This window comes from Salvelinus alpinus, chromosome 8 (assembly GCF_045679555.1).
Source record: "Salvelinus alpinus chromosome 8, SLU_Salpinus.1, whole genome shotgun sequence".
In the NCBI taxonomy this organism is placed as follows: domain Eukaryota; kingdom Metazoa; phylum Chordata; class Actinopteri; order Salmoniformes; family Salmonidae; genus Salvelinus; species Salvelinus alpinus.
Genome location: NC_092093.1, coordinates 70828135 through 70844613, shown reverse-complemented (window position 1 = coordinate 70844613; position 16479 = coordinate 70828135). Strand labels below are relative to the sequence as shown.

At 42.0% G+C, this 16479-nt stretch overlaps 1 protein-coding gene across 1 annotated transcript in view; it reads left to right on the top strand.

The window, feature by feature from the left end:
• Positions 1 to 9089: 9089 nt before the first annotated feature.
• Positions 9090 to 16479, top strand: part of fbxo15 (F-box protein 15) — a 34318-nt gene continuing 26928 nt past the window's right edge. Inside the window, exons 1-2 of the mRNA XM_071414914.1 lie at positions 9090 to 9252; positions 9535 to 9711. Of these exons, the coding sequence (XP_071271015.1) occupies positions 9218 to 9252; positions 9535 to 9711 (212 nt within the window). The 5' untranslated portion in view covers positions 9090 to 9217. The remainder of the gene's footprint in view (positions 9253 to 9534; positions 9712 to 16479) is intronic.

Sequence of the window (16479 nt, the reverse complement as noted above, 5' to 3'; positions counted from 1 at the left end):
CTGTAGAGATACTCTTAATGATTGGCTATGAAAAGCCAACTGACATTTACTCCTGAGGTGCTGACTTGTTGCACCCTCGACAACTACTGTGATTATTATTATTTGACCATGCTGGTCATTTATGAACATTTGAACATCTTGGCCATGTTCTGTTATAATCTCCACCCGGCACAGCCAGAAGAGGACTGGCCACCCCTCATAGCCTGGTTCCTCTCTAGGTTTCTTCCTAGGTTTTGGCCTTTCTAGGGAGTTTTTCCTAGCCACCGTGCTTCTACACCTGCATTGCATGCTGTTTGGGGTTTTAGGCTGGGTTTCTGTACAGCACTTTGATATATCAGCTGATGTAAGAAGGGCTATATAAATATGATTTGATTTGATTTGATTAGTACAAATCTCCTGACTGATAATATGTGTGGAAACAATTGTCTACATACAGTACACAGTATACATAGCAGTGATAGGCCAAACATCCACGGTATACAATTCAACAAATAGCATATCACACTGTATTTTGTTAATCTATGTTGGAATGAAACCATATATCCTTAGATAACACAGAATGACATTAAACAATTAACATCCACCAGTTATCCATGTCACATCATCTAGTGACCCACTTGCCTTGCAGTAGTAAAACACCAGACATTATTATGCACTTGTAGCTATATAGACATCTTAATTACAGCTACCCAACATGCACGCTCCATACTTCCCTTTCTTATTCCCCTCTTCCCTCCTTCCCACTTCATTTGACAAACATCACAGTGTCAGTGTTGAGTGATAACCCATGCAGGAGCAAGCCATCAGACACCCCAGAGCTAAGACCGACCCGGAGGCCTGCAGAAGGACACCAAGCTAGAGCAACAAACATCAAATGTCAAGCAGAGGCATGTGGGAATGGGGGGGGGGGGCGGGGGGGGGGCTGGTACTCCCATTACCAGAGGCTGCCTCTGCCCTGAGAGGGGCCTGCCATGGACCAAGGCTCTGTAATGAGGCGAAGGGACTGGCAGTAGGGAGGACGTTACAGCTATCTGCAGTGACAGCTAGCAGAGCAGACCAGCTCCCAGGACTAGGGGGATCCCGACCCTTCGCCGTGTGCTGGCATGTCTGTCTAAGAGCACAGACATCTGCTCTAATGAAAAGAGACTTAGCATCAGTCAGTCAGTTCTGCTGCTGGCGGCTGGCTGCCATTGTTTATCTATAGGCGTAATTTAGAACGCAGTCGGCTTAGTAAATCCAGAAAGATTAGAAACCATGGTGGTGGTGGGATTTCCCCTGGTGGAGTGATTTGATGAGATAGGCGTTGATTAAGCAATCAGGATTGTGATAGTTATGAGTGCTGCTGTGGCAAAGATGAATGGATGTTCATTTGTTCATTCCTCTAGTTACCTTGGCTCTATTTGGATATATATTTGTCTGTAGATCAGAGAATATAAGGAAATATACCTACCACGCTACAAAGTACCTCACTACTATATCCTCCAGAGACGCCAAATACCATGTGCAGTGCATTAGAGAGAACAAGGCGTATGTGTGTGTGTGCGCCTGTCCAATGAGGCCAAAGAGGTTCCATTTAAACCTGTGATTCCAAAAGCATCTTCAAAGGAAAAACAGAAGAAAAAGAGATAACGTTTTCATTGTGTTGCGTCGCCCTTCTGAACCCCACATCAATGAGACCCCGTAGGAAAATAAGATTCATTTCCCAGGTTCCTCTGCAGTAGTTTGACCTTCGACACCTAGCTTACCTGCTGAGTGCTATATTGTTAACCTTGAGAGATACACATCCCTGTCCTGCACTGGAGGTTGCTTGCTTTGCTTTCATTTAAAAAGTGAACTGTTTCCAATAGGGCCTAGCCACCCCCCCCCCCCCCCCCCCTCCCCTCTCTCTTTCGCACTCTCTATTGTTATCTATCTCTCCCTAATATCTGTAGGAATCCCTCATCAAAACTAAACTATAAGGCATGGGGTATGGATGGATATGAACCTCGGCACTTGCACACATTTGTTCACCAGCTGTTTTATCTCCCTCTCCGTCTCTCTCCGTCTCTCCCTCCTCCCTGACCACTCTTTCAGATCTTTCCTTTGTGTGTGTACTCTCACAGTGAATTGGCTGAGTTGGAGACAGCTGCAGGTTGTTTAAAACACACAAACTCTCAATCTCATGTTAACCCAGAAGTGTGTGTGCATGTGTGTGTGCGTGCGCCTCCCACTTTACCACTTGAGAGTCTGCAACCAAGTAGCTATTCTCTGTAATTGTTTCAATATTATACAGTTGATGTCGGAAGTTTACATACGCCTTAGCCAAATACATTTAAACTCAGTTTTTCACAATTCCTGACATTTAATCTGAGTAAAAATGACCTGTTTTAGGTCATTTAAGATCACCACTTTATTTTAAGAATGTGAAATGTCAGAATAATAGTAGAGAGAATGATTTATTTCAGCTTTGATTTCTTTCATTACATTCCCAGTGTGTCAGAAGTTTACATACACTAAATTAGTATTTGGTAGCATTGCCTTTAAATTGTTTGACTTGGGTCAAATGTTTCGGTAAGCCTTCCACAAGCTTCCCACAATAAGTTCGTGAATTTTGGCCCATTCCTCCTGACAGAGCTGGTGTAACTGAGTCAGGTTTGTAGGCCTTCTTGCTCGCACATGCTTTTTCAGTTCTGCCCACAAATGTTCTATAGGATTGAGGTCAGGGCTTTGTGATGGCCACTCCAATACTTTGACTTTGTGGTCCTTAATAAGCCATTTTGCCACAACTTTGGAAGGATGCTTGGGGTCATTGTCTATTTGGAAAACCCATTTGCGACCAAGCTTTAACTTCCTGACTGATGTCTTGAGATGTTGCTTCAATATATCCACATCATTTTCCTCCTCCTGATGCCAGCTATTTTGTGAAGTGCACCAGTCCCTCCTGCAGCTAAACACCCCCACAACATGATGCTGCATGCTTCATGCTTCACGGTTGGGATGGTGTTTTTCAGCTTGCAAGCCTCCCCCTTTTTCCTCCAAACAATACGATGGTCATTATGGCCTAACAGTTCTATTTTTGTTTCATCAGACCAGAGGACATTTCTCCAAAAAGTACGATCTTTGTCCTCGTGTGCAGTTGCGAACAGTAATCTGGCTTTTTTATGGTGGTTTTGAAACAGTGGCTTCTTCCTTGCTGAGTGGCCTTTCAGGTTATGTCGATATAGGACTCGTTTTACTGTGGATATCGATACTTTTGTACATGTTTCCTCCAGCATCTTCACAAGGTCCTTTGCTGTTGTTCTGGGATTGATTTGCACTTTTCGCACCGAAGTACGTTCATCTCTAGGAGACAGAACATGTCTCCTTCCTGAGCGGTATGACGGCTGCGTGGTCCCATGGTGTTTATACTTGTGTACTATTGTTTGTACAGATGAACGTGGTACCTTCAGGCGTTTGGAAATTGCTCCCAAGGATGAACCAGACTTGTGGAGATCTAGACATTTTTCAGACTGATTTTTTCAAGCCGAAGAACACCATCCCAACCGTGAAGCACGGGGGTGGCAGCATCATGTGTGGGGGTGCTTTGCTGCAGGAGGCACTGGTGCACTTCACAAAATAGATGGCATCATGAGGAGGAAAATGATGTGGATATATTGAAGCAACATCTCAAGACATCAGTCAGGAAGTTAAAGCTTGGTCGCAAATGGGTCTTCCAAATGGACAATGACCCCAAGCATTCTTCCAAAGTTGTGGAAAAATGGCTTGAGGACAACAAAGTCAAGGTATTGGAGTGGCCGTCACAAAGTCCTGACCTCAATCCTATAGAACATTTGTGGGCAGAACTGAAAAAGCGTGTGCGAGCAAGGAGGCCTACAAACCTGACTCAGTTGCACCAGCTCTGTCAGGGGGAATGGGTCAAAATTCACCCAACTTATTGTGGGAAGCTTGTCGAAGACTACCCGAAACGTTTGACCCAAGTTAAACAATTTAAAGGCAATGCTACCAAATACTAATTGAGTGTATGTAAACTTCTGACACACTGGGAATGTGATGAAAGAAATCAAAGCTGAAATAAATCATTCTCTCTACTATTATTCTGACCTGTCACATTCTTAAAATAAAGTGGTGATCCTAAATGACCTAAAACAGGGAATTTTTTCTAGGATTAAATGTCAGGAAATGTGAAAAACTGAGTTTAAATGTATTTGGCTAAGGTGTATGTAAACTTCCAACTTCAACTGTACATACCATAAACAGACAAATAAATACAGAAGAAAATAAACAGATATCACTTGAACCCAGTCTGACACAAAGAGAAGATTCATATGGTAGACAAGCCTATACACAATCTATATACACACACCATTAACCACATATAAGATAAATATTTTTACTATTGAATTATAGGTAGCCCTTTTTCTTTTATTCCATGCTTTATGTAAATATTCTGCTAACAGAAATACACAATGGACAATAAAACTTTTACATTTCTCCTCATCGCTCAGCCACATAATGCTAGGATATATCTGGTGTGCTTTCTGGAATAAAATCAAGTGTATATCGTGGTAGAAAGGGCAATAAAGGATAAAATTAGTTTAATTCTCTATTTCTTCGAATTCACAATAGTTGCATAATCTTTCCTCTTCCATTTCACCACAATACCGACCTGTTTTAAAATGCAGAGACAATATTCCTGATCTTACCTGTTTCAATACGCAGAGACAATATCCCTGATCTTACCTGTTTTAATATGCAGGGGCAATATCCCTGATCTTACCTGTTTCAATACGCAGAGACAATATCCCTGATCTTATCTGTTTCAATAGGCAGAGGCAATATCCCTGATCTTACCTGTGCACATAGCGATCTCTTGTTTATAGGTAGGTTATACATAATATACAGTGGGGAGAACAAGTATTTGATACACTGCCGATTTTGCAGGTTTTCCTACTTACAAAGCATGTAGAGGTCTGTAATTTTTATCATAGGTACACTTCAACTGTGAGAGACGGAATCTAAAACAAAAATCCTGAAAATCACATTGTATGATTTTTAAGTAATTAATTTGCATTTTATTGCATGACATAAGTATTTGATACATCAGAAAAGCAGAACTTAATATTTGGTACAGAAACCTTTGTTTGCAATTACAGAGATCATACGTTTCCTGTAGTTCTTGACCAGGTTTGCACACACTGCAGCAGGGATTTTGGCCCACTCCTCCATACAGACCTTCTCCAGATCCTTCAGGTTTCGGGGCTGTCGCTGGGCAATACGGACTTTCAGCTCCCTCCAAAGATTTTCTATTGGGTTCAGGTCTGGAGACTGGCTAGGCCACTCCAGGACCTTGAGATGCTTCTTACGGAGCCACTCCTTAGTTGCCCTGGCTGTGTGTTTCGGGTCGTTGTCATGCTGGAAGACCCAGCCACGACCTATCTTCAATGCTCTTACTGAGGGAAGGAGGTTGTTGGCCAAGATCTCGCGATGCATGGCCCCATCCATCCTCCCCTCAATACGGTGCAGTCATCCTGTCCCCTTTGCAGAAAAGCATCCCCAAAGAATGATGTTTCCACCTCCAAGCTTCACGGTTAGGATGGTGTTCTTGGGGTTGTACTAATCCTTCTTCTTCCTCCAAACACGGCGAGTGGAGTTTAGACCAAAAAGCTCTATTTTTGTCTCATCAGACCACATGACCTTCTCCAATTCCTCCTCTGGATCATCCAGATGGTCATTGGCAAACTTCAGACGGGCCTGGACATGCGCTGGCTTGAGCAGGGGGACCTTGCGTGCGCTGCAGGATTTTAATCCATGACGGCGTAGTGTGTTACTAATGGTTTTCTTTGAGACTGTGGTCCCAGCTCTCTTCAGGTCATTAACCAGGTCCTGCCGTGTAGTTCTGGGCTGATCCCTCACCTTCCTCATGATCATTGATGCCCCACGAGGTGAGATCTTGCATGGAGCCCCAGACCGAGGGTGATTGACCGTCATCTTGAACTTCTTCCATTTTCTAATAATTGCGCCAACAGTTGTTGCCTTCTCACCAAGCTGCTTACCTATTGTCCTGTAGCCCATCCCAGCCTTGTGCAGGTCTACAATTTTATCCCTGATGTCCTTACACAGCTCTCTGGTCTTGGCCATTGTGGAGAGGTTGGAGTCTGTTTGATTGAGTGGGTGGACAGGTGTCTTTTATACAGGTAACGAGTTCAAACAGGTGCAGTTAATACAGGTAATGAGTGGAGAACAGGAGGGCTTCTTAAAGAAAAACTAACAGGTCTGTGAGAGCCGGAATTCTTACTGGTTGGTAGGTGATCAAATACTTATGTCATGCAATAAAATGCGAATTAATTACTTAAAAATCATACAATGTGATTTTCTGGATTTTTGTTTTAAATTCCGTCTCTCACAGTTGAAGTGTACCTATGATAAAAATTACAGACCTCTACATGCTTTGTAAGTAGGAAAACCTGCAAAATCGGCAGTGTATCAAATACTTGTTCTCCCCACTGTATCTCTCACACCAATTCACCCTTAATCAAACAAAAAGTTCTCAATGTGGGTTTATGATTCATCTCCTCCACCCATTTTTCTTTTCATATTGCATCAACAGTTGTTTTTTTAATCATATCTATGTCTCCCTTAATTTGGTTTTCATACAGATGTTCACAGTCAGACTGTTGAAAAAGGTCAGACATTTCAGTTGCCCAGGCTCCACCTATGGATAGATCCCATTGAAAAACTTGACTAGCTATTCTGGCAGTTGGCATATCCAACAGTCTATTCCAAAGTCTCACCATTCACACCTTCCATCTCACCTCACAGGGTTCCCAGCCCATGTCCCCTGTTATTGCAAGTATAGGTGCAAACTTGTGGACACCTAAAAAGTAACGTACTGCTCTGTTATGAACATGTTTGTTTTTAAAACACCTTTTAGCACCCCACACGCGTGCTGAATAGTCCAGAATAGGGCACACACACGTCTGACACAGTTTGGAGTACGTGGCATAACCAATATCTTTGAGTGTTTTTGTTTCTCCTATAACTCCCCCAAGAGCTTTACTTCCTGAGTCGGCCAGGGCAGGTGTTCCGTATAGAAAGGTAATATGTTCATCAATAAAAAGACCCAAATATTTATAAATGCTAGTAAACTCCAGAATGTCTTCACCAAAACAAAACTGAAAAACACTTCTCTTAGTAGCTGGTTTTCTAAATGTATTATCCGTGTCTTTGTCTGGTTGATCATGAGTCTCCATCTTTTACACCAATTGACTGCATATAATAACATGTTCTGCAGGTCTTGTTCTGTTTCTGCCATCAAAATAATATCATCAGCATATAAAAGGATACTTAGCATTTCATCATCATATCTTACTCCAATATTTCATTTATTTTGCCAAATCATTTATAATCAAAGCAAACAAAGTGGGTGATAAGGCGTCTCCGTGTTTTACACCCGAGGGTGTGGGGAAACAAATCTGTACCATATTCATTAACACGCACACAAGCAATTGGTACTTTGTAAAGAGACTCGATTGCTTGATAAAATTTCCCATCAACCCCTGTCTTTAACAAACTATAGGCTAAAAGATCCCGATTTACAAAATCAAAAGCTTTCTGGAAATCAATTAAACATGCAAAAGTATGCTTCTCTTCATGTAATCTATTACTGATTATTGTACAGACCGAGAAGATATGATCTATACAGGCTCTGGATTTACAAAAAACATTTTGTTCTTCCACCAGAATGTTTTGGTCCTCCAAAAATGTAATTAGCCTATTGTTGAGGATGGATGAATATAATTTATAAACCGTACTTAATAAACTTATGCCTCTATAGTTCAGTGGTACTCTCGGGTCATTTTTTTAAGATTTGGGAATGGGATTCACTATAGACTTATACCAAGTGAATGGCAGTATACTGTACTCAAAACATATTTGTCTGCAGGTCAAGAAATGCCAAACCCCTAGGAGGCAGTGTGTTCAAAACTTTAGACATGCCGCAATAGAGATCCTATTAAATTACTAGAGGGTGTGTCATAAGCTCCATTATGGGGTTGAAAAATGGCAGCCATCTTGGTCAGGGAGAAATCCAAAAACAGTCTAATTGGAAGGAATGGTAGAGGTGATGCATTTCCTGCTTTTACTTATGCAGGAAAATAAAAGTAAGGCATGTGATGTATCAGAAATTGTGTCATGGAATTATAGTCGACCTAAAATATTGTCATATAATTATAAATACAGTTTATATGGGTTTTAAACAAATGTACTGTATAAATAGCCTCTAAAGTATTTGGAAACAGACCATCAATGTCTCAGATTTTGTTTTCTTGGAAAGCTGTGAGTGCTATTATATTGTAATGAAACAGCAGGGAGCAGATCTCGAACCCTTGACTTTCTAGCCCGAGGTCCGGCGCGCTATCGACTGTGCCGCAAAAGCATGCTCGTGCGGCAGAATCGATTTCCGCGTTTATAAACCCAGGGTCGTTACACTACTCCCTCCTTTCAAAGAGCGCGTCCTCGCACTAGCTTGCGACTCTACGTCTTACAGGAACGCGTTCACCGGCCAAGCACACGCACTGTCGTGGGTGCAAGGTTCGATCACTTCTGACACCAATGTAATGAAACAGCAGGGAGCAGGTCTCGAACCCTCGACCTTCTAGCCCGAGGTCCGGCGCGCTATCGACTGTGCCGCAAAAGCATGCTCAAAAGCATGCTCGTGCGGCATAATCGATTTCCGCGCTTATAAACCCAGGGTCGTTACACTATGATACAATATTCAGTACTTGATGCATTAACAACTTGTCCTATCATCAACTGATTTCAGCCAGTGTATGCCTGTGGATTGACTGCATTGTTTGAATGGAATGTTGGAATATTAGCAGTTCATTTGAAACATTAATGGAATCATTCCTCTAGAACTGTCTGGCTAGCTAGCTAACACACATACAGTGCAGATACATTCTTCTCATTTATTGTTTTACACAATATCTCAGCGCCAGCAAACCATGTTTGACCATCTACCTGAACAACATGGCTGACATTTGGAGAACCATAAAAAGGTGATCGTTCTAGTATTCCAATTCCTTTTTCTATGCGTGCAGCCTATCTGTTATCATGACTACTGGACGAAGCTAGACAACTTTTCCACAGTTTTAGAGAGGGTTTGGATGAAGGTACCGCCAACCGAGGGTAGAGGACCTACAGGCGAAAAGAAGTGCAGACGTCCTAAAATAAGAAAATCATGACCACAAAATCCCCGGGCACGAGCCCTCAAAGGTGGGTATAGCGTGGACCGAGTGTCAACAAAGGCTGCTCAGACTACCATAGCTAGCTGACCTACTAACTTAGTACTTTAGTTAATTACAGTTCGCTTACGTAGCTAGCTAACGTTAGCTAGTTACAGAGAAACACCTTTGTTGACTTTTTTGTCAGTTTGCTTTCTAGCTAACTTACTTGTGGTGCATTATGCATATAACTAATGTCAAGCTAGCTAGATACTAGTTGTCTAGTTTGCTAGTTGGTTAGCTAGCTAAATGTCTTACATCTGTGTCTTTTTAGATGCTTGGCTACCAACAATGCAAAACGAGTGCCACTGACACAGAAAAAGGCCACTGTACCCAGCCGTCCAGTACCAAGCAGGGTACCAACAAAGAGACTCACCTCTCTGCTACCAAGGTCTACTAGACATGCTGCCAGTGCCAGGCCAGCTGGCTGCACTCAGAACCACATAGAACAGTAAGTGGGTTGCTGACACAGGAGGTTGGTGGCACCTTAACTGGGGAGGACGGGCTCGGGGTAATGGCGGGAGGGGAATAGGTGGAATGGTATCAAATACACCAAACACATGGTTTCCATGTGTTTGATGCCATTCCATTTGCTCTGTTCCAGCCATTATGAGCCAACATCCCCTCAGCAGCCTCCACTGTACACAGGTACTGGTAGTCTACCCAAAGGCCAGGATAATACTCTAGGGTTGGGTGATGTAACAGTTTAGATAATCTTAGTTTATGAACGCAATATAATAAGTATCAGTATTGTGTCAAACTTGTTACAGTAGCTAGCTACTTCTTAAACTGGGCGGGGGTGAAAAATTCACAAAATAAAAGTAATTCCATGACACAGGGAAGGGGAAAAACAACATTAATCCACACAAACTACTTAAAATGATTAACCGAAAATTATACAAATATTTATATTCCCACTCCTTCAGTCATTTGAAGACTCAAATACCTTGCTTAGTCTCTGAGGCCTGAGAGGGAGGGACTGCACTAGACTGTACTCCATGTCAAATCAAATCAAAGTTTATTTGTCACGTGCATCGAATACAACAGGTGTAGACCTACCTAACAGTGAAATGCTAACCAACAGTGCAATTTTTAAGTAAAAAATAGGTAATAGGTGAACAATAGATAAGTAAGGAAATAAAAACAACAGTAAAAAGACAGTGAATAATAACAGAAGCAAGGCTATAACAGCAGCGAGGTTGTATACAGTCACCGGTTAGTCGGGCTAATTGAGGTAGTATGTACATGTACAGTTGAAGTCGGAAGTTTACATACACTTACGTTGGATTCATTAAAACTCGTTTTTCAATCACTCCACAAATGTCTTGTTAACAGACTGTAGTTTTGGCAAGTCGGTTAGGACATGTACTTTATGCATGACACAAGTAATTTTTCCAACAATTGTTGACAGACAGATTATTTAACTTATAATTCACTGTATCACAATTCCAGTGGGTTAGAAGTTTACATACACTAAGTTGACTGTCCCTTTAAAAAGCTTGGAAAATTCCAGAAAATGATGTCATGGCTTTAGAAGCTTCTGATAGGCTAATTATTATTATTATTTATTTATTTATTTATTTAACCAGGAAGGGCTCTTTTTCAAGAGCGTCCTGGCCAAGATAGGCAGCACCAAGTCATTACAAAAATTACAGACAAACAACATGAAAAACTACAAGTAATCTAGTAAAGACCATAGAATTCACAAGAGTATAACAAAATCAAAAACAGCAAATTAAAAACATTGACAGGTCAGGGAATCAGCCTCAAAATCCTTCATCAGTGATTTAAAAACACCAATCGGGACAAGTTCTTCCAGTTTAAAATTATTTTGTAAGGTGTTCCAAGACGATGGCACAGAGTACATAAAAGACCTTTTACCAAATTCAGTTCGGACATTTGGAACAGTTAGCAGGATAAAGTCCAGCGAACGAAGAGAGTACCCACCACATTTCTGAACAATAAAAATGCCCAAATAAAAAGGTAGTAAACCCAAAATGGCTTTGTAAATAAAAGTATACCAGTGACTGAGCCTACGAGTGACTAGAGAAGGCCAGCCAACCCTGGTATACAAAGTGCAGTGGTGCGTAAGGGTTTTGCAGTTTAAAATAAATCTCAAAGTGCCATGGTAAAGAGTGTCAATTGATCTCAAACACTGAGCGGAAGCATTCATATATAAAATATCCCCATAGTCTAGTAAAGGCATACATGTAGCTGATACTAGCCTCCTTCTGGCTTCAAAAGAAAAACAGGCCTTATTCCTAAAATAAAATCCAAATTTCAGCTTCAAATTTTTTGTAAGTTGTTGAATATGCAATTTAAAAGAGAGGCTGTCATCAATTAGAATTCCAAGATATTTATATGAGTTTACAACCTCAATCTCCTTGCCCTGACAGGTAGTAATAGGTGAAAGGTTCAGAGGTCTATTTCTTGCATTAGAAAACACCATTAGTTTAGTTTTGTCAGTATTGAGGATAAGCTTCAATTGACACAAGGTATGTTGAACAGTATAAAAAGTAGTTTGCAAGTTCTGGAAAGCTTTTGTAAGAGACGAGGCACAACAGTAAATAACAGTATCATCAGCATAAACATTTTGCATTTTGGACATTTTTGTCTAAATCATTTATATAAATAGTGAATAAGAGAGTACCAAGTACAGAGCCTTGGGGCACACCATTGAGGACAGACAATTTAACAGACATAAGCCCATCAAATTGAGTGCACTGAGTTCTATCAGACAGATAGTTAGCAAACCATGCAACTGCATGCTCCGAAAGACCTACACTCAACAATCTCTGCCTTAGTATAGCATGATCAACTGTATCAAAAGCCTTAGAGAGATCAATAAAAAGTGAGACACGGTGCTGTTTTTTGTCAAGGGCTTCAGTGATATCATTTAAAACCTTCATGGCTGCTGTAATTGTGTTATCCTTCTTCCTGAAGCCCGATTGGTACTTTGATAAAATAGAGTTAGTAAATAAAAACTCTTTTAGCTGTTCACTTACAAGGGTTTAAAGTATTTTCACCGGGGGTGACAGCTTTGAGATTGGCCTATAATTATTTAAAAGAGTTGGATCTCAAGCTTTTAAAAGTGGTAGGACAAATGCTGATTTCCAGATCTTTGGAATTTCATTACATTCCAGGGTTAGATTGAACAGATATGTAAGTGGTTCAGCTATGAAATCAGCTGCCAGATTTAAAAAGCAGGGATCCAAAAGATCAGGACCTGCAGGCTTTCTTTGATCTAAGGATTTCAGGGCTTTATGTACCACCTGCACTGAGAATGGCAAAAAGCTAAAAGTTTGACCAGCTCTCACTGGTTCATCCACACAGGGTTGTACAGAGACAGACGACACTGGTTCATCCACACAGGGTTGTACAGAGACAGAGGACACTGAATCAAACAGCCTACCAGATGATACAAAGTGCTCATTGAAACAATTCAGCATTTCAGTTTTGTCATATATAGCAACAGAGTCCTTCAAAACACATGATGATAATTCATTAACATCACTGTTACCAGACATAGACTTAATAGCATTCCAAAACTTTCTAGGGTCATTCAAGTTATCAGTGGTAACATCATTTGAGTCAATTGCAGGTGTACCTGTGGATGTATTTTAAGGCCTACCTTCAGACTCAGTGCCTCTTTGCTTGACCTCATGGGAAAATCAAAAGAACTCAGCCAAGACCTCAGGAAAAAAATGGTAGACCTCCAGAAGTCTGGTTCATCCTTGGGAGCAATTTCCAAACGCCTGAAGGTACCACGCCATCATACTGCTCAGGAAGGAGACGCGTTCTGTGTCCTAGAGATGAACGTACTTTGGTGCGAAGTGCAAATCAATCCCAGAACAACTGCAAAGGACCTTGTGAAGATGCTGGAGGAAACGGGTACAAAAGTATCTATATCCACAGTAAAAACGAGTCCTATATCGACATAACCTGACAGGCTGCACAGCAAGGAAGAAGCCACGGCTCAAAAACCGCCATATAAAGCCAGACTACGGTTTGCAACTGCACATGGGGACAAAGATTGTACTTTTTGGAGAAATGTCCTCTGGTCTGATGAAACAAAAATAGAACTGTTTGGCCATAATGACCATCGTTATGTTTGGAGGAAAAAGGGGGAGGCTTGCAAGCCGACGAACACCATCCCAACCGTGAAGCACGGGGGTGGCAGCATCATGTTGTAGGGTTGCTTTGCTGCAGGAGGGACTGGTGCACTTCACAAAATAGATGGCATCATGAGGGAGGAAAATTATGTGGATATATTGAAGCAACATCTCAAGACATCAGTCAGGAAGTTAAAGCTTGGTAACAAATGGTTCTTCCAAATGGACAATGACCTCAAGCATACTTCCAAAGTTGTGGCAAAATGGCTTATTGGAGTGGCCATCACAAAGCCCTGACCTTAATCCTATAGAAGATTTGTGGGTAGAACTGAAAAAGCATGTGCGAGCAAGAAGGCCTACAAACCTGACTCAGTTACACCAGCTCTGTCAGGAGGAATGGGTCAAAATTCACCCAAGTTGTTGTGGGAAGCTTGTCGAAGACTACCCGAAACGTTTGACCCAAGTTAAACAATTTAAAGGCAATGCTACCAAATACTAATTGAGTGTATGTAAACTTCTGACCCACTGGGAATGTGATGAAAGCTGAAATAAATTATTCTCTCTATTATTCTGACATTTCACATTCTTCAAATAAAGATGTGATCCTAACTGACCTAAGACAGGGAATTTTTACTCTGATTAAATGTCAGGAATTGTGAAAAACTGAGTTTAAATGTATTTGGCTAAGGTGTATGTAAACTTCTGACTTCAACGGTAGGTATGGTTAAAGTGACTATGCATATATGATAAACCGAGAGTAGCAGTAGCGTAAAAGAGGGGTTGGTGGGTGGCGGGACACAATGCAGATAGTTTGGGTAGCCAATGTGTGGGGGCACCGGTTAGTCGGGCTAATTTTAATTTTATTTCACCTTTATTTAACCAGGTAGGCAAGTTGAGAACAAGTTCTCATTTACAATTGCGACCTGGCCAAGATAAAGCAAAGCAGTTCGACACATACAACAACACAGAGTTACACATGGAGTAAAACAAACATACAGTCAATAATACAGTAGAAAAATAAGTCTATATACAATGTGAGCAAGTGAGGCGAGATAAGGGAGGTGAAGGCAAAAAAGAAAAAAAAAAGGCCATTTGCAGTGGAAGAATGTGCAAACTAGAGATAGAAATAATGGGGTGCAAAGGAGCAAAATAAATAAATAAATACAGTAGGGAAAGAGGTAGTTGTTTGGGCTAAATTATAGATGGGCTATGTACAGGTGCAGTAATCTGTGAGCTGCTCTGACAGCTGGTGCTTAAAGCTAGTGAGGGAGATAAGTGTTTCCAGTTTCAGAGATTTTTGTAGTTCGTTCGCGTCATTGGCAGCAGAGAACTGGAAGGAGAGGCGGCCAAAGGAAGAATTGGTTTTGGGGGTGACCAGAGAGATATACCTGCTGGAGCGCGTGCTACAGCTGGGTGCTGCTATGGTCACCAGCGAGCTGAGATAAGGGGGGACTTTACCTAGCAGGGTCTTGTAGATGACCTGGAGCCAGTGGGTTTGGCGACGAGTATGAAGCGATGGCCAGCCAACGAGAGCGTACAGGTCGCAGTGGTGGGTAGTATATGGGGCTTTGGTGACAAAATGGATGGCACTGTGATAGACTGCATCCAATTTATTAAGTAGGGTATTGGAGGCTATTTTGTAAATGACATCACCGAAGTCGAGGATTGGTAGGATGGTCAGTTTTACAAGGGTATGTTTGGCAGCATGAGTGAAGGATGTTTGTTGCGGAATAGGAAGCTAATTCTAGATTTAATTTTGGATTGGAGATGTTTTATGTGAGTCTGGAAGGAGAGTTTACAGTCTAACCAGACACCTAGGTATTTGTAGTTGTCCACATATTCAAAGTCAGAGCCGTACAGAGTAGTGATGTTGGACAGGCGGGCAGGTACAGGCAGTGATCGGTTGAAGAGCATGCATTTAGTTTTACTTGTATTTAAGAGCAATTGGAGCCCACGGAAGGAGAGTTGTATGGCATTGAAGCTCGCCTGGAGGGTTGTTAACAGTGTCCAAAGAAGGGCCAGAAGTATACAGAATGGTGTCGTCTGCGTAGAGGTGGATCAGAGACTCACCAGCAGCAAGAACGACATCATTGATGTATACAGAGAAGAGAGTCGGCCCAAGAATTGAACCCTGTGGCACCCCCATAGAGACTGCCAGAGGCCCGGACAACAGACCCTCCGATTTGACACACTGAACTCTATCAGAGAAGTAGTTGGTGAACCAGGCAAGGCAATCATTTGAGAAACCAAGGCTGTCGAGTCTGCTGATGAGGATGTGGTGATTGACAGAGTCGAAAGCCTTGGCCAGGTCAATGAATACGGCTGCACAGTATTGTTTCTTATCGATGGCGGTTAAGATATCGTTTAGGACCTTGAGCGTGGCTGAGGTGCACCCATGACCAGCTCTGAAACCAGATTGCATAACGGAGAAGGTATGGTGGGATTCGAAATGGTCGGTAATCTGTTTGTTGACTTGGCTTTCAAAGACCTTAGAAAGGCAGGGTAGGATAGATATAGGTCTGTAGCAGTTTGGGTCAAGAGTGTCCCCCCCTTTGAAGAGGGGCATGATAATTGAGGTAGTATGTACATGAATGTATAATTAAAGTGACTGTGCATATATGGTAAACAGAGAGTAGCAGCAGTGTAAAGAGGGGGGGACACAATGCAAATTGTCCGGGTAGCCATTTGATTACCTGTTCAGAAGTCTTATGGCTTGGGGGTAAACCTGTTGAGAAGCCTTTTGGTCCTAGACTTGGTGCTCCGGTACCGATTGTCATGCGATAATAGAGAGAACAGAGAACAGTCTATGACTGGGGTGCGTGGGGGTCTTTGACAATTTTTAGGTCCTTCCTCTGACACCGCCTGGTATAGAGGTCCTGGATGGCAGGCAGCTTAGCCCCGGTGATGTACTGGGCTGTACGCACTTCCCTCTGTAGTGCCTTTGCGGTCCGATGCAACCAGTCAGGATGCTCTCGATGTTGCAGCTGTAGAACCTTTTGAGGATCTCAGGACCCATGCCAAATCTTTTTAGTTTCCTGAGGGGGAAAAGCCTTTGTCGTGCCCTCTCTATGATTGTCTTGGTGTGTTTGGACCACTCTAGTTTGTTG